The sequence below is a fragment of the Camelus dromedarius genome, chromosome 8 (assembly GCF_036321535.1).
Source record: "Camelus dromedarius isolate mCamDro1 chromosome 8, mCamDro1.pat, whole genome shotgun sequence".
Lineage (NCBI taxonomy): Eukaryota > Metazoa > Chordata > Mammalia > Artiodactyla > Camelidae > Camelus > Camelus dromedarius.
Genome location: NC_087443.1, coordinates 3166256 through 3184531, shown reverse-complemented (window position 1 = coordinate 3184531; position 18276 = coordinate 3166256). Strand labels below are relative to the sequence as shown.

Here is an 18276-nt window from a genome sequence, read left to right as displayed (position 1 = left end):
CACAAAAATGGGGGCTGTCGTAAAACAGGCCCTTCTAAAGCGTGGCTGACCGGGAGCGGGGAAGGAGAGGGACTGGAGAGGGTGCGGCCTTGGGGTCGGCTGGGCCCTGAAGACGACGCGGTGCTGAGGCCATGCTGGGGACCTGACCAGCGCTGCCTCCTGGGAGCTGTGCCCCTGCGGCCGAGCCACTCCACGAGGACTAAAAACAAAGCTGTGCAGAGGAGGCTGGTCTGTGTCTCAGCCCTGACCCCGGCTTGGGTGGGTGTCTGGACTCGGGGGCCTGCGGTGGGAGGCGCGTCCTGCAGCCCCGGGAGTCCCAAGCAGAAATGCACATACTGTGACGCCCTTAGGAGCACAGCACCCAAAGTGGCGGTCCTCTGCGGCCTGCACCCCGAGAACACACAGCTTCCAGGAACAGGAGGTGACAGTATAAAGTCAACACACCAGGAAATGAGCTCGGTGAGCAGCGGTCTGCAGGGACGGCTCTGCACCGACCACAGCCGTCAGAGCCATCGGACCCAGAGTGACGGCGCTCATCGGGAATTGCCATGGAGGGCCTGGAGCAGGAGCGCTCGCCCAGGTTCGCTGCTGCTCCCCGCCCGACGCTGCAGTCAGAGCTGGAGAATCAGCAGAAACCTCTCAGGCGGAGGCCAGCCCTGTGCTTGCCACCTTCCCAAGGCGCCACCTCTGGTCTCGGCACGTTCCTCTTTTCCCTGGCTCAGTTACCAGTGAATTTTAAAAGACACCTCACAGTATGTTATCCAAGTGTTTTACCTGCATCAGTCGGAAGAGCTGAAGAGCTCCTGGACCCGCTCACTGCTGGAATCTAAAGTCAGCTGATTCTTTACGTTTTAAAGCTGCAAAGAATTTCTGATGAAATCTAAAAAACTGAATTCTTCTTTGTGGGTAGGGGACTTTCCATTCAAAACATTTCCTTTAGTTTTAAACTCAGAAAAATGTTACGTGAGACCGAGGCGGCTCACTGTGAAGCCAACTGAGAGACCAGTTCTGATGCCAGCAGCTCTTTCCTGCCCGGTTGTCGCCCAGGCTATGACAGGGAAACCTGGCTGCCTGAACTCCCCGGAGCCTGAGCCCAGCCCCGCGCAGACGTGCTCACCTGGTACCGTTTAGGTCCGATGGCCGCCATCCAGATGCCCATGCTCACGTCTTCACCCTACACGTGCCCGTCAGGTTTAAGATGCAAGAATGTCAATGTGGTTTCATCTGGAAGGGCAGTGCCACACCCATCCCGTAAGTAAACTTTCTGTTCTGGCTGGTGATTACCCTAAAATGAGATGCCAAGTGTGCGTGAGCACTGACACAGAGTAAACGCTACTGGGCGTTCCACACAGTGCGCACACCACAGTGAGCTCAGACCACGCGTGTCACCAGCCCCTCCCGTGGACCCGAGTCCGCCTCGAGCAGCGGGAGAAGCTCAGGTCGGAGGACAGGCAGCCATTGCCGACACTGTCAGCAGAATCGGCAGAGAAGGAAGCTTAACCTCCAGCCTCACACCCCTCCAGGGACCGGACCTTTCCATGTAGCTGAAGACAAAATAAGCGGGCTCGAAGAGGGTTCAGGAATAGAATTTAGAGCTAGGATTTGAGGGACAGGAGTGTATCCTGGGCCTTTGAGGCTGGTTCCTGCAGAAAGAGTAACAGGCTTCTCCCCAGGGCAGACGGCTCTGGGTCCAGGGGCGGGATACGGGCCAGACAGGACTTCCTGGAGGAGCACACTCGTGGGTCGTACCCCGCCCTTACCTGGTAGGTCTTCAAGCGCCCCGAGTTGCTGGCCAGCCAGTGGACGATGTCCTTGGAGATCACGTACCCCGACCCGCACGCGAAGGCGGGGTACACGGGGCTGGGGTACTCCAGCTCCTGCCACTTCCCGGTTCGGTCAACCGCCCAGTTCAGCCTGAAACTGAGATTCAGAGTAAGCTGGCTTCTCGGGGCTGTCCTGACACGTCCACCACTAGGCGCCCGAGTCCTGAGTCGTCACTACAGAGGAACGCCCGGCGGGGGGAGGGGAGGGTATGTTCTAGGGAACTCTCTTTCTAGTGGTGGTTTACACGCAAGACCAGTATGTTAAATTCAGAGTCCCCGCTGTCGAGTTTCTGAATCATCTTGTGTCCGGACATTAAAAAAAATTAAAAAATGAATCACCAGTCCATACTGCATTCCTACAGAGACATAAAACGGCTTCAGAAGCGGGTCACAAGTTTATTCTCATGCAGAACTTCAGCCCAGCCGCTTCTAATTTGAGCAGCACTTACTCGTCAGGCAGGAGGACAGAAGCCAGTTTCCTCCACACACGTTAGCTGGAGGATTTCCATTTAAGAGTGTTTTCCCTCCTCTAACTGCAGATGAGTAAAACACAGTGAGCCAGATAGGGACACTTCTATCTCAACATTTTCTTATGGAAAACGATGTCTACATTTCATTCTAAGTGACACTTGGTCAGGGACAGGAGATGAACGCCAGCGGCCTCACAAGGTTCAACTTACTTTCCCCACCAAAAATTAGGCCCGTCCAGATTCTTGAGGGCAATTCTGTTAAAAACGGCTTCTAAGTCTATGTAACAGTCATCATCTGTCTTCAGCAACAAATCGAAGTCGGTTGTTTCCACAGTCCTGTTGGCGAAAAGGGGGATGAGAGTCAGTGCGTCCCTGCAAGGAGACAAAGGCACACTGACAAGAGCAGCTTCTGTTCCTCCAGGGTCGGGAACGCCTGCGATAACAGGACACTGCTGCGCCCAGCTGCAGGCCTCACTTTGTCTCCACTGAGCAGCCGTGCCGGTTTTAGAAGGTATAAAGGGAAAAAACACTGAAGATCTGGCTTAGTGGAACATAAAATCTTAAGCACATCTGAGAGACGTGAACTGGGCCTGGTGTTCTCAGGATGAGGGGACAGGCGTCCCCCGGCTCACACAGAGAGCTGCGGAACAGCAAGATGGGTCTGTGCTGCTGTTCGTGTGAGACTCAGTTCATGGTTTTTACAAAGTTGAGTTAACACACTGAAATGCATTTTCCCTTGGAAACGGTTTCTAGCAATTCAGCTACTACAAATGACCTTCTGGAAGGCACAAGAGAGTGATTCCATTTATCTAGACATAAAAAAAATATACAGTGGCAACCAGAGACAAAACTGACTCCTTCATTTCCCATTGCCAGTCCCTGGGCCTCTTTGTTTAAAAACCCAGACTCTTGCTAGGGAACCAGTCGGATGACAGAAATATGAATTAAAGAAATCTGGAGAAAGTTTCATTAAGTCACAAAATGGTGAATTTACAAGTCCACAACAAAAAGCATAACCCTATGTTTCTAAAGTTCATTTCAATTAACAGCATAATGCTAATAAGAAATAAACTTTTGTGATAAAGGCAGTGGGGCCACTGATGAGTTGACTGATGCAAGATGAGTGAATAATGAAGGTCTCCTTTATGGTGTGGAGGGCAGATAGGGATGGGCTGCTGGGAATCGGGTCCCAGGAAACAAGCTCACTGATAATTTAAAAAAAAAAGCCAAAGGCAGAGATGTAAACATACTTTATAGGTTTGGTCTGGACAGAGAAGCAGATTTCAGTTCTGCTGTCAGGGTGGACAGCAAATGGTAGGGCCCTAGAGGAGCTCAGTAACATTAACAAGTAAGTATCCAGTGAGTAACAGTTACTGTTACTTATGTTGTTGTTGGCATTATTACAAAGGTAGGCGTTACACCTGCGACCCGACATGCCTGGGAGGGTCAGGAAGTGACGGTGTGACGTGTCTGAGGGCTGAGGAATTTCATCTTGCATAAGCATTCCGGGTTAGAGCGGGCAGAGTAAGTGGGTGGAGGAGAGAGAAGTTGGCTGTGGATGCTCAGATGAACAGACTCGGGCCAGGAGCCTGAGAGCCAGTGACTAAATGGGGGACGGGGGTGGGGGTGACTGGGCAACAGCGGGCTGTTTTCACACTCGCTGATTTTCGTCCCATGTGGGCCTGAGACAGCTACTGCCAGCGGGAATGACTCAAAGTGAATAAATTTCTGCCTCATTTGTTTTTGATAGACTAGTGTCATTCACACTGTGGACCCGCCAACCTGAGCAAGAAAATGGCAGCCTTTTAGATCAGTCCACACAAAGAACCAGGATCCAACAGATCACAGCCCAGGTGGTCAGTGCTCTTAGCTTTGTTTTTTAAAAAAAAATCTCAGTGGCTTGATGTCGATGAATTCTTTCTACATCAGAAGAACAATAAAGCAGCACCTACCATCGATAGAAGTTCAGTAACTTCGCAGGGACGTTCCGATAAGTGTCGATGACGTCCACGAAGACAATGTCACCATGGAGGTGGCTCTCCTCCTTCAGCAAGGCGTCCTCTTCCTGAAGATTACTTATGTGGTCAAGGAGTCTTCGGGGGCGAGAATGAAGGTTTTTTAAGAGAGCTTCACCTTCTGAAAAGGAGAAGAGAGTTGGAGAAAAATGCTATAGCAAACTTAAGACTCAGAACTTACAACACGCTGTGCACTAATACCCAGCAGAAGTACAGCTGTCCAGCTCCGGGAGGCAGGGACACGGGAACTGGGCACGTGGCTAGCGCGAGGACAAACGGGCACGCTCCCTCTGGAGAGCGACTGCGCAGCTCCTTGCTAGGCTGGGCTGAAGGCGTGCTGGGCGACGTGTTAAGTCCACGTGCAGATGTGGCCCTAGACGCTGTGTGTGCCATGCTCACAAGGACACTTACTGCAGCAGCGTTACTGACAGCAGGAAAATGGAACCGGCCTAAACGCCCAGAGACAAGGGCTACCCTGTGGTACGTTTACGTGAGGGAAACACAGCAGGTAAAAAACCTAACCCCATCTCACATATGAACAGCGATGGCACCGAAAACCAATGCTGAGCGAGAAAAAGAATCTTGTCAACTGAAACATACATATGATACCACAAATTATAAATGACAAAGTACCAGAAACTCCATGTGATGAACAGCTACGTACACCGGTGGTGGAAGGCAGAAAACTAAGAACAGGAGGGCACACGGGAATTTCAGGACAGCGGGGTCCCCTCGAGGGGAAGGGAGAGGGACAGGGCAGGGGAGGACTGGGGGGGCTTCGACTGTTTCTAGAATGCTTTTTCTCTGAAAAAAGGAAGCAAATATGACAAAATGTAAATGTGTGAATTCTGCAACAAGCACATGGGCGTTCTTTGCAGCAGCCCGTCTTTGGTTATCTACAGTATCTCATAACACATGGCTACCGTGTGCTTCACAGACAGTTTAACTACCGCCTCCTGAGCTGCCAGTCACTTGTCATGTTTGTGGAGGAGCGTCCTCATGAGGCAGCTCTTTCTCTAGGGCAGGGCTTTCTCAACTGTCTCAAATTAGGAAGTTTCTGAATAAAAAGTGAGTGGCCGAGGGCTGGGGAAAGGAAACTGGGAGGGAACTTGGCATGCTGCTCTCTACGCCTTGTACCTGCAGACGGGCTGGGGCTGGGGGGGGGGGGGAGCACCTGTATTTGATTTCCACCCCCGCCATGGTCTGCGAGGTACGGGACACACGGCACGTTTCTGGGCCTCAGTATTGTCACCTGTGAAAGGAGGAACGGGGCTCCATCAATGGCTCCCTCAGAACGCTCACTGAGATAGAGATTCCTAGGCCCCAGGCCTAAAGATGTAGCAGGTCCAGGGTGGGGCCCAGGGAGCTGTGTTTCTAACCCGGGACCTTCCTGTAACTTTGCTGCAGCTACCCTTGAAAAACACAGGCCTAAATGACCTTGGGTCCCTTCCAACTCTTACACTCAACTGTGGCGTCTTCATAGCTCAGCAGTAGAGCACGTGCCTAGCACGCATGAGGTCCTGGGTTCAATCCCCAGTGCCGCCTCTAAAAATAAGTAAACCTAATTACCCCCTTCCCCCCAAAAAGCTAAAAAAATCAATTAAAAATAAGGATAGATATACACAATTTAACACCTGAAGCAAAGTGAGAATGTTACAAAACTGCAGTAATAGGAAAAGGGTTGATAACAAGATCAGATCAGAAACTAAGTACAGGCTTTTTCATTCACCAATTGTACATTTTGTTTTGTACTAATGCACGTATCTGAAATGTGTGAGTATACAGTAGTACGTCTGCGTGTGTTTTAAGTCTGATCATCTGTCCAGGTGCTATTTAAAAGAATCGCATGGTTACAGCCTCTCAAACTTCAAAGGCATCAAATCCATTTAGGGAACTTGTTAAAATACAGGTATCTGAGCTCCAATCCTGAAGATTTTTCACTCTGTAGATTGAGGTAGGGCCCGGGAGAGACACTAACGCCCAAGAAAATTTGAAAATTTGTGTACCATGTGATTCTTCTAAATACCACATAGATCCTCAGCTTTTTAAAAACTTATATACAGATTTTCAGATATATCCAAGTACATGAGAAGAAAACCTATTCATTTAAATTCCCTTTACCCTAAAACTTGAGTTATTTCTCTCTTGTTTGAAAGGGATTGTCCTCAGACAAGGCTTAATCCATCAGCCTCAGTGAGAGAAAATTTATGCTCAACAGCTGTTTCGGGCACAGGAGCTGCTCCCTGTAGACCAGTTTGGTGCCGGAAGTCTCAAGGGCCCCTCAAGGTTTTCAAAACTCCTGACGGTACACACTTGAACTAACTGGCAAGAGAAAGGAAGCTGCTAGACATTAAGTCAGATGGTGTGATACACTTGCACCTGGCCCCCAAGAGTGGCCTGACCCCTCGTCTGAGTTCCCCAGGGCCCGGCCATCAGCTGGCCTCTGGTGAGCTACACGGATACCTTCCTTGACAGAGTGGTTTCACGGTTTTATGAAAAATCTCCTGGACTAAAATTAAGGATCCCTAAATTTTTAAATCTCTCTCTTTTAATGGCAAGCTTGTGGGCAAAACCTATGTACCTGTTCCAGCCTAGTCTTACGGCTGATCTAAGAACAGAAATACTTCTAATGCAGAAACACTGGAAATAAAGATGCTAGAAATAAAAAAGCCACGGCCCATTCACATCCTGAGACTGCTGGCAGAGGCCTCGAACAGAGGGTCTGCCCACCCGCAGCTCTGCGCTGCTGAGGGAGTCCCCTGGAGACTCGCCTCGCAGAATTCGGCCTCTGCTGTCCCAGGCACTGTGAGCATTTGGGGAAGCTGTCCTGATCCTTTTACAGGAACCCAGGATCCGCAGGGCTTTGCGAGCCAGAGAGAAGCACTAGGCAGAGCCTCTCTTCCCCAACTGATGATCAGGACACACGGCCAACAGCAAGCGTGCGGAAAGGAGTTTTTTCTTCTGAAAGATCACAGGCGCAGAACTCAGGATTCACAGATGTGGCGAGTAAAAGGAGCATCACTCGGGAAGACAAACAGCTACTTCTTTTTGGGGGTGACGGGAATGGTCTGGAATTTGTGGAGAGGGTTGCAGAACTCAATATACTAAAAACCATTAACTCAAACACTTAAAAGAGGTAAATTATAGGGTATGTGAATTATATATCAACAAAACTATTACTTTTAATGACAAAAAAAAGATTACCTTTCATGTTCAGAGTATGAAGATTAGGTAGGTGAGAGTACGTATGCTTTTCGACTCTCAGCCAGCTGACTTACCCTGAATAGTGTAAATAAAACCGCCTGCGACTCCCTCCGCACCTTCCATGAATTCATGGGGCAACGCCCCCTCCCCAGCCTGAAAGGAAAGAGAACAGAAGTGCTCAATGTTTCATTACTGAAGGTACACTTCTTATTTGTGAAAACTGAGTTGGCAAAACTCATCACATGACATCCACAGCACACAAAGCCGCCCAAGGTGCTGGTCTACCAGGCAGCTCTGCCACGGGGTGACAGCAGTGTTCTGCCACTCGTGCTGTTGACGACAGTGCCCACGATCTGGTCCAGCAGTCCAGACGGTGCTCCGAATTCCAACTCACATAGGCATGTATTCTTGAACTTGCCACCGACAATATCACAAAGACTGATTTTATTTTACATCCTGGCCCCACCATGTAAAAAAATTATTGCCACCTTTGATTTCTTGGAGATTGAAAATGCCCGTGAGTTCAAATTCATCAGATTCCTCGAGGCACATGTTTAAACATCACTATGACCCGGCAGAGAAGAGCCCCTCCAAGCACACGGTTCAGACAAGCCCGATGACTCACGTTGCTGCAGGAGCCTGGATGTGCCTGTGCCCACTGCCAGCAACAGTCCCTCCCACCTCCTGGGGCTGGGAGACCCTTTGTGACCAGAGACTGACTCCTCCTCACCTCACCAGGCACACGATGCCCCGCCTCCGCGCTGCACACCCCTCACCCCACCGGCCCTGCCCTGGGTCTGGGTCTGCTTCAGCTTGGCCACGGCACTTCCTCCGCACACTCACCTAAGAGGGCCTACGGCTTGGCTGTTCCTCCTCTGAACAGATCCTTCTAGCAGAGCTGTGCTGCACAAAGCAGTTACGTCACGGCTGGGAGAGAGACAGCAGTGCTCGGAGGCCATCTAATTCCGAACACCCTGCAGCTGAGTGCGGAGGGAATCTCCGACGGTGAACGCTACAGATTCCAACCTTGCAGTCCCACAAAAGACTGCATGTGCATTTTAAAAATTGCGCACTCTGTATTGTTTTGGCTTGTTTAGAACTTAACAGTACTTTTTGGTTTTTAACTTCTACTGAAAAGGTCACAGCCTGACTTTTGTCTTTAATATTTTTGTGACATCACTACTTGCTGGCAAGGGGCAAGACTTTGGAAAACTTTGGGCTTTATACGTTTATGATGAAAACTTTTACTTATTTGCACATGGGTTTCTTAGAACAGGCTACTAAGTCATCTGCCTTTATGGGGGTTAGTTAGCTGAGTGTTTAAGCTGTCTTTCGTCCTCCACAACCATATTCACCCAGAGCAGGTCCTGTGAATCTTTATATTTAAACCGAGCCCTCAATTCAGAAGTGAACTGATTTCCTTTTGTGCAGCCAACTAAATATTACAGAATTCTGGCACATTTTGGACTAAAAAGTGCTAAAACTTTCATAAACAGAAAAGGAAGCAAGATATTAAAGGCTTTGAAAATAAGGAAAGAAAAATAACCCTAATTCCATAAAATATTCTATCTTAAATAAAGGACTTTTCATAAAATCAAGGATGAAATCCTAAACCTGGCCTTCAAGGCTAAGGTTGTAATTATCCATGAATCTGTGGGTCTGTCTCTTTTCCTCACTGGACTGTAAGTTCCGCTGTGGGCCAGTCCTGGGCCTGTTCTGTCCGCAGCTGCGCCTGGCTGACCACACGTGTGCGTAAGTGTTTTCTGAATGGGTAATAACAAACCATGTGATTTTCATTTCAAATTCAGGGATTAATTCATGTGAATAAAGTTAATACCTAATGAAAATATACTGAGCTTGTGAATTTAAATGCCGAGCGCTTCCAATGATTCTGTGACACCAGCACACACACCACTTACTTAGAGCTCATCATTTTCAGTTTGCCTACACTTTGTCATCCTGCATTTAATGTGAGAAACTTACCTGTCAAACTGTTTTAAATTTTAAGAAAATGTGGTAACTGAAAAATGTAACTCAGAAACCCCAGCAACGTAAGCAACATAAGCGACAGCGAGTACTCAGGCTTACTTCCTGATGCTTTTCTCTACAGTATTTTAACTGACATCATACCATCAAGGTGAGACCGTGAATATTCTCAATACTGTATACAAAGCATGTTGACTTAAAAACGATTGAGAAATAAAACACTGCACTTTCTAAAACACACTAATCTTAAGGCAAAACTATATATTTACACAGGTTGAAGTTATAAAATCACAGAACACTTGAGTTTTCCATCTTTACTACGGTGACTCAACATTTTCTAGTACATATGTTCTAAAACACGTAAGAGTCATTGTTCCATATGAGTTGGTACAAAATAAACTTAAAGACCCTTCCACATGTTAAAAAACACGAAGGTCCGCTGCCCCCTCACACAAAGGACTGACTCACCGTAAGGACTCTGAGAACCCCTCCTCCGTCATTTACTGCCACCCTGTGGAGGTTCCTGGACACCAGGCCTTGGAGGTCTTGGCTCTCCCACACGATCGTACCTTCAAAGCTCTTTTGCGGAACAAGGTGAACAGTGAGTCAGTTTCTCTACTGCTGGCATGTAGGTTTTCAGTACGTTTTTGGAGAGTTTCTTCTAAGCCACGTCAGTCAGATTCTTAGTGCACGCTGTAACGCACCAGTGCTAACACTGTGGTGTGTGTCTTAGAGGCATTTTTTTTGTGCTCGTCTAAAATAACAAAGACCAGTTTTACATGCTGCTGTCTGTGTCCATCGTCTCAAAGGCATTTCCTCACGCACCTGCAGCTGACCACTCTTTTTCAAGTGCTTGTAACAATGCCACTGAGTGGAGGCGTCCTGATCCACTCACAGGTCCCTGCTGTACAGCATTTTCACGCAACCAGATACCTACTAAAATAATCCGAGGCATGTTCTGATGTAAATGTTTATTTTCCCCCCAACGCTTTGTTTTTTTTATTTAAAATAAATTCCGAGAGGTGAAATGACTGGGAAAGAACAGACATGTTGGATATGGATTTTAATACTCATTGCCAACCTGCTTTTCAAAAGCAAATTACACTTGGAGGGTCATTAGCAATTTACAAGAATGCCGCTGCCTGTACTCGTCCCAGTGTGGGGTGTTAGTCAAAGAAAAGAAGGTCACGCCAATTTAGCAGATTTAAGAAATGGCTCCTCATTTAATTGGTGCGTCTTCTGATTTGTAATGATGTTTATGAATTACACAGTCTCTTCTGGGAACTGCCTTGTCATACTTCTTTGCCACTTACCTAGTTAGTTTTATGTTTCTTATTAATCCATTAAATTTATTTTAATAAATTATCTTAATAAGAATACTTTTTTCATAATTGTCTGCCGCTTAATATGGCAGTTTTTTTGAAATTCAAAAATGCATAAACTTTATCTTGTCCAATCTGACAAGCTTTTCCTTTGTGATTATTACTATTAAATTTGGAGCTTAGAAAGTTACACTCTGTGCCCCATCTGAATTCCAGTGTCTCCTAACTTCTCCACAGTCCCACTTGGAGCATCTGCGCTCAGCTGGCTCCTCAGTGCCGCCAGGTCTCAGCTCACCATCACCTCCTGGGGAGGCTTTCTCCACAGACCCAACAGAAGACAGTCAACTCCCGATTTCTCTCTCTCACATCAGCCTGTCTTACTCTCTTAAAACCACTTAAACTCTTGACATTTATTTTTCCATTGTCAAATGGGCTCCTCCCACTGGACTGCAAACAAAACACCACAAGAGCCATGATCTTGACTGTCCTACCAACCTCTATGCCCCCAGCACCTAGCATGCCGGGCGTGTAACAGGCACTCAGATGAACAACTGAGCAAAATGGAACTCAAAATCCATTAGAATTAATTCTGGGCATGTATCTGGAGAAAACTCTAACTCAAAAAGATACATGCACCCCAATGTTCACAGCAGCACTGTTTACAACAGCCAAGACATGGAAGCGACCTAAATGTCCACTGGCAGATGACTGGATAAAGAAGTTGTGGCCTATTTATGCAACGGAGTATTACTCAGCCATAAAAAGAAAACAATGCCATTTGCAGCAACATGGATGGACCTAGAGATGATCATACTAAGTAAAGCAAGTCAGACAGATAAATATCATATGATATCAACTTATATGTGGAATCTGAAAAAAAAAAAGATAATAAATTAACTTATTTACAAACCAGAAATAGATTCACAGACACAGAAGACAAATCACAGTTACCAAAGGGGAAATGGGGTGGTGACGTGAGGGATAAATTAGGAGTTTGGGATTAACAGATACACACTACTACATACAAAACAGATAAACAACAAGGACCCACCGTACAGCACAGGACACTATACTCAGTATCTTGTAATAATGTGTAGTGGAAATGAATCTGAAAAAGGATATGTGTGCGTACGTGTAGCTGAATCACTGCTGTGCACCTGAAACTAACACAACATTGTACATCAACTACACTTCAATAAAAATAAATAAAATAATCCTGGTATACAGCAGGAGATTAACAATTCAGCATTAGTTATTCTAAAAGCACTTCACATATTAAAATTAAAAGATAAAGGACTTTACAGTAATGTCTCCTTTAGCCAGCATTATAAGGAAGCTATGCAAAACTGAATCTGTCCAATTAGCTAGGTCAATGGTTTGCAAGGTTTTTTTGGTTTTTTTTAAATAAAACTCCTCTACCAAAGAAGATACAAACACAGAGACTCTGGACTCCTCGGGCAGTGTGCTGTTCGATGCTGACCTAATGTATCTTTGAACTTCATGGTTTGGGACACTCCTGGTGGCCTCGGGCTCCTCAGAGCAGATCCTGCAGACATGCATGGTGTCCTCATTCCCCAGCCTTTGAAACAGAGAACGTCACACCCACCTGAGGGGCTGTTGGAGGACGACTAAGTGAGTGATGATGGGTACAGGGAGGTGTCTGCTCGGCAAGTACATACAGCTTTCATACCGCAGACGGACACAGTCAAGCGGCCCTTGACAAGATTCCACGTCCTTATCTGGACAGCGGCTGCTTATTCCTGTACTTCCCTGGCTGGCCTCAGCTCTTTACTGAACTTGATGTTCATGAACCTCAATTCTTTTTGTAAAAACCAAGACGCATTCTTGCCAATAGGTATATACACAGAAGAATCAAAAAAAAAGACCAGGAAGGAAGGAATACACCAAGTATGCTGGGCAACAGACAGGTGACATCATATCCTTTTAACTTTTCCCTATTTCTTTCAAGTTTTCAACAGCGAATATGTATTACTTTCATACATTTTCCTATTTTTACAATCAGGAAAAACATTTTTGAAACTAAACATATGTACATGACTAAACCTGGGGGTCAATCTTCTTTCAGACATGAGCCATTATTTCAACTTTTGAGTGTCTACTGTGTACCAGGTGGTGGGCTCTGTATCTGAAGACTGAAAGAAAAAAAGAATCAGCCGTATCTTTCAGTAAGTGTAACATGCCAGAAGAGGCTCCGCAAGGAAGGGAAGTCATTCTGCTGGGGGAGGTCAGACAGCATGTCTAAAGCCGGGAGAGCTGAGCTACCTCTTAAAGGAGTCTGAGTCAGAAAAAACAGGAGGTAGAGAATATAACACATGAACAACTATGTGGAAACAAACTGGACAACCTAGAAGAAATGGACAAGTTTTGAAACATACAGGCCACCAAGACCGAATCAAGAAGAAGCAGACCACTTGAACAGACCAATCACCAGAAATGAAATAGAATCAGCAATAAAAAACCTCCCTACAGACAAAAGTCCAGGGCCAGACGGCTTCACTGGGGAATTCTACCAAACAAAAGAAGAGCTCATACCGATCCTTCTCAAACTCTTCCAAAAGACCGAAAAGGAGGGAACACTCCCAAACTCATTCCATGAGGCCACCATCACCCTGATACCAAAACTAAAGACACCACCAAAAAAAAAAATCACAGGCCAATATCATTGATGAACATAGATGCAAAAATCCTCAACAAAATTTTAGCAAACAGAACCCAACAACACATAGAAAAGATCATACACCACGATCACACTGGATCCACCCCAGGGACACAAGGCTGGTTCAGCACAGGCAAATCGACCAACATGACACGCCACACCAACAAGAGAAAGGACAAAAACCACATGATCATCTCAACAGATGCAGAAAAAGCATTTGATAAAATTCAACACCCATGTATGATAAAAACTCTTACCAAAGCGTGTATAGAGCGAACATATCTCAACATAATAAAAGCTATTAAAAAAAAAACACACGAACAGGCAGACCTGAAACAGCACTGCGTGTTCAGAAAACCGTCAGGTAGTGTGGCACTGCCAAGGCGCCGGGCTGAGGAGGGGAGGGAAGGGGAGGTGGGGCTGGCCCTGCTGGAGCAGCCTGCCCCCTCCCGGAAGGCAGTGGGAAGCACGGAGCAGGAGGGCGACAGCATCCCGCCTGCGGCTTTAGAGCCGCCCTCCTACACCAGAGAGGCAGCACACAGAGGCTGTGGGGAGAGCAGTAAGAGGCTATTTCAGAGTCCAGGTGAGAAGTCAACACCTGTCTTAGGAATTAAGACTGCCCTCTGAGAAAGGAATGAAGACACAAATAAATGGGAAGATATTCCATGACCATGGACTGGAAGAATTAAAAACTGTTAAAATGGGGGGTTGAGCCAAGATGGAGTGGAGAGACTCCGCTCGCCCACTCCCACAAACACACCGAGAATTACATCTACAAACCCATCAAATAGCACAGAACACCTACTGAACTCTGGCAGAGTGTCTCTTGCTTCCAAATACGGGATTCCTTACAAAATCTGATAAACAACAAGTTTGTACGGTTTAGCACAAGGAACTATATTCAATTCAACATCCTGTAGTCACTTTTGGTGAAAATATGAAAACAAATATATGTATGTTCATGTATGACTGAAGCATTGTGCTGTACACCAGAAACTGACACAACATTGTAAGTGGACTAGACGTAAATAAAAACAAAATACATATATACAAAAAAATAGCTTTTGAGGCATTAAAAAAACTTAAAATATCCATAAAACACATAGAACCTGCAGATTAAGTTTAATCCCTATCAAAATTCCAATGGCATTTCTCACAGAAATATTACAAACAATCCTAAACTTTGTGTGGAATCATGAAAGACCCCGATGGCCGAAGCAATCTAGAGAAAGAAGCACAAAGCTGGAGGCATCATGTGCCCCGATTTCAAACTGTACTACAAAGCTGTAGTCATCAAAACAGTATGGTGCTGGCCTAAAACAGACACATAGATCAATGGAACAGGACAGAGCCCAGAGATAAACCCAGGCACATATGGTCCACTAATTCACAACAAAGAAGGCAAGAATATACAATGGGGAAAGGACAGTCTCTTCAATAAACAGTGCTGGGAAAACTGGACAGCCACACGTTGAACATGAATGAAAGTGGACCACTAACTTATGCCATACACAAAAATCAACTCAAAATGGATTAAAAACTTGAATGTAAGACCTGATACCATGGAACTCCTATAAGAAAGCATAAGCAGTAAGCTACTTGACATCAGTCTTGGGTATGACTTTTTGAATTTGACACTAAAAACAAAAGCAACAAAAGTAAAAATAAAAAGGTAGAGCTACATCAAACTAAAAATCTTCTGCACAGCAAAGGAAACCATCAACAACTTGAAAAGGCAACCTACCATATAGGAGAAAGTATCTGTGAAATCATGTATCTGACAAGGAGCTGATACTCAAAGTATATAAAGAACTCATACAACTCAATAGCAAAAGCCAAAGAATCCAATTTTGAAAAATGGACAGAGTATCTGAATAGACATTTTCCAAAGACATACAGATGGTCATCAGGTACATGAAACAGTGCTCAGCATCACTAATCATAAGGGAGCTGCAAATCAAAACCACAATGAGATGTCACCTCACACCTGTTAGAACAGCTATCATCAAAAAGGCAAGAAATAACAAGTGCTGGTGAGGACTGTAGAAAAGGGAACTTTCGTGCACTGTTGATGGAAATGTAATTTGGTGCAGCCACTATAGAAAAATTTTGGAGGGTCTTCAAAACATTAAAAATAAAACTAACATTTGATCCAGCAATTTCACTTCTGGGTGTTTACCCAACGGAAATGAAAACACGATCTCAAAAAGATACCTGAACCCCATGTTCACTGCAGCACTATTTACAACAGCCAAGGCAGGTCAGCAACCTAGGTCTTAAGTGTCCATCAATGGATGAATCGGTGAAGAAAATGGCATATCTATATACAGTGGAGTATTACTCAGCCATAAAAAAGAATGAAATCAAATCCTAATGATTAATATTTAAGAGGAAAGCAAAAGAGGAAACAAAGTACAGGGAAGAAGACCAGGCCAGATGAAGCTGAACCAGAAGAATGGACACCGTACGAGCTGAGAGAAAACCGCAGGCCCTCAGGGCAAGAAGTAAAGTGTCCCTGGGAGTTGGCAGCAGGTCCCAGGAATCTTAGTGACTGTAGTGCCAAATGAACTGTGCCAGAGTAAGAGCCATAGGGACCAAATCAAAGCTTCACCTGTAAACTAGAAATCTAGCAAGTATGATGAAGGACAAGTAACTCTCTGTCCGGTCCACTCAGGTGACACTGGCACCTGACTGCCATTTCTCCTACCCAGCACCCAACTCCATTTTGTTTGATGGGGTCATGATTAACATCAACAGTGTTGACTAGATTGAGTAATTGCCAGAAAAACTCATTGGCCAAGAAAGTGATCCTGGTTTACTCACTCCCACTTACATCACCCACCAGCTGTTCTGTTATTAGGGAAGGGAGATGCTCTGTCCTCCCCACCTCTCCTGCACATGCTCTGTGTCAGTTAAATTTCTCCTTCCCATTTCCTTTCTTACATGCCTGCTTTTTCCTTCCTGGTACAAAGTCATCACAAAGCCAGGAATCTCTGCAGATGTGAAACAACCTGTCTGTGGCAGTTCCCTGCTAAGATCACAGAACCACAGTAAAAGGGAGGAGAACACAGCATGGGACAGGTTGGGAAAATGAGTGCCGCCAAGCCCTGTCCCCTGTAACAGAAGCAGCTCACGCTGTTCATTATTCTGTGTCTTAATCCAAATAAGCATGTAAGTACCCCTAACGCTAACAAGAACGTCTCTTGTGACTCAGGTTGAATGAAAATAGTGTTTTTCCTGCAATCAGTCTCAGGTGCACTACTAAGGAAAATATGAAATTAGAGAAGTAAATATTTTAAGCGAAACACACAGCAGTCTCCACTTAAGCCTGTGACCCCTGCTGAAATTTACGCTCTAGTGAGTCACAGAGAAAACACCGCAAGAGACCTGCTCAGCAGACATGTGTTCCTCCAGCGGCCTGTGAGGTGTGGGGGGCAGGAGATGACGGACGCGCCATCTGCCTCTCCCCCTCAGGTGGGGTAAACGGTCTGTGTCTCTCCTGCCGTCCTTCGCTGACAACAGGCAACAGGCGGGCAAACCCACCCCTTCTCCACTTTCATTTCTCTCTGTGAGGTCAGCCCACTCAGGCCTGATGCAGCACAAGTGACTGTCCATGCGAAATCAAACGTGGTTTCAGCAAAAATAGGATTTTGTGTAAAAGGAAAGAATATTTTATGTTAAAAAGTTTATTCTTTCTTTTAATAAAGCTAATACATATTTACTTCAGAACACTTAGGAAATAGATACCCAAAAAGGAAATGAAGATCCATAATCTTACTCCCTCAAATGGAGACACTATTAAATAACTGCATGTTTATAAAAGAAAAAAGCATTACTCAGATGTAATGAGAAATCAAAAGCCAATGTAGCTTAAAGCTCAAAGGGAAATGAAGATCAAAAGGCTATGTGAAAAGACACCTGCACCGCAGTGTTCGAAGCAGCACTGCATACAGGAGCCAAGACATGGAAGCAACCTAAATGCCCATCAAGAGGCGACTGGCTAAAGAAGTTGTGGTATATTTATATGATGGAATACTACTCAGCCATAAAAAGAATAAAATAATGCCATTTGCAGCAACATGGATGGACCCAGAGATCGTCATTCTAAGTGAAGTAAGCCAGAAAGAGAAAGAAAGTATCATATGATATCGCTCATATGTGGAATTAAAAAAAAAAAAAAAGGACACTATGAACTCATTTACAAAACAGAAACAGACTCACAAACCTAAACAATCTTATGGTTACCAGGGAAAGGGGGTGGAAAGGGATAAATTTGGGAGTTTGAGATTTACAAATGTAGCCACTATATGTAAAAATAGATTTTAAAAAGTTTCTTTTGTATAAAAAAAAAATCACAAGGCTGTAGCCAGTACAAGCCTTACTAATGTAAAAGGCCGCCCCCTGATGTTGCCGACTCCCCTCAGCAGTGCCCACGGCCACGTGTACCATCCTCAACACTGGCAGGGAAGGCAAGCCCTTGCCCCAACCTAGTTTTTATTTTGATAAACATCAACCCTACAAAAAAACTGAAGATTAACACCCAGACACTGATGGCAGACACTGGCCACGTGTGCTTTATTTTTGTCTGTATGCACAGACTGTTCTGTTCGCTGTCGAATCATTTGAAAGTAAAATGCATTTCACCTTTACTTCAGCATGTATTTCCTAAGGACAAGGACATTCTGAGGGAAGGGTAATATTTCGTTGTGAACAAAATCAAAAACTGTAATTCTTTCTGTGAGGCTGACTGAGATAATGGAGTAGACCCCGTAAAACTGT

The 18276-nt window shown here is 45.5% G+C and overlaps 1 protein-coding gene across 7 annotated transcripts in view; it reads right to left on the bottom strand.

Annotated features, from left to right (window-relative positions):
* The window catches only part of B3GALNT2 (beta-1,3-N-acetylgalactosaminyltransferase 2), a 50819-nt gene that overhangs the window by 4286 nt on the left and 28257 nt on the right, over nucleotides 1-18276 (bottom strand). For 4 of the 7 annotated variants that reach the window (XR_010381807.1, XM_064487845.1, XM_064487844.1 and 1 more), the window contains exons 6-12: nucleotides 9967-10077; nucleotides 7587-7665; nucleotides 5483-5560; nucleotides 4246-4429; nucleotides 2504-2629; nucleotides 1761-1920; nucleotides 1118-1174 (exon numbers count right to left, since the gene is read on the bottom strand). Coding sequence is in view for 6 of the 7 variants with exons in the window: in XM_064487845.1 (XP_064343915.1) it covers nucleotides 1118-1174; nucleotides 1761-1920; nucleotides 2504-2629; nucleotides 4246-4429; nucleotides 5483-5560; nucleotides 7587-7665; nucleotides 9967-10077 (795 nt within the window). In the remaining variant the exon portion in view is untranslated. The remainder of the gene's footprint in view (nucleotides 1-1117; nucleotides 1175-1760; nucleotides 1921-2503; nucleotides 2630-4245; nucleotides 4430-5482; nucleotides 5561-7586; nucleotides 7666-9966; nucleotides 10078-18276) is intronic. The other 3 variants (XM_064487848.1, XM_064487846.1, XM_064487849.1) reach the window with 3 other exon arrangements.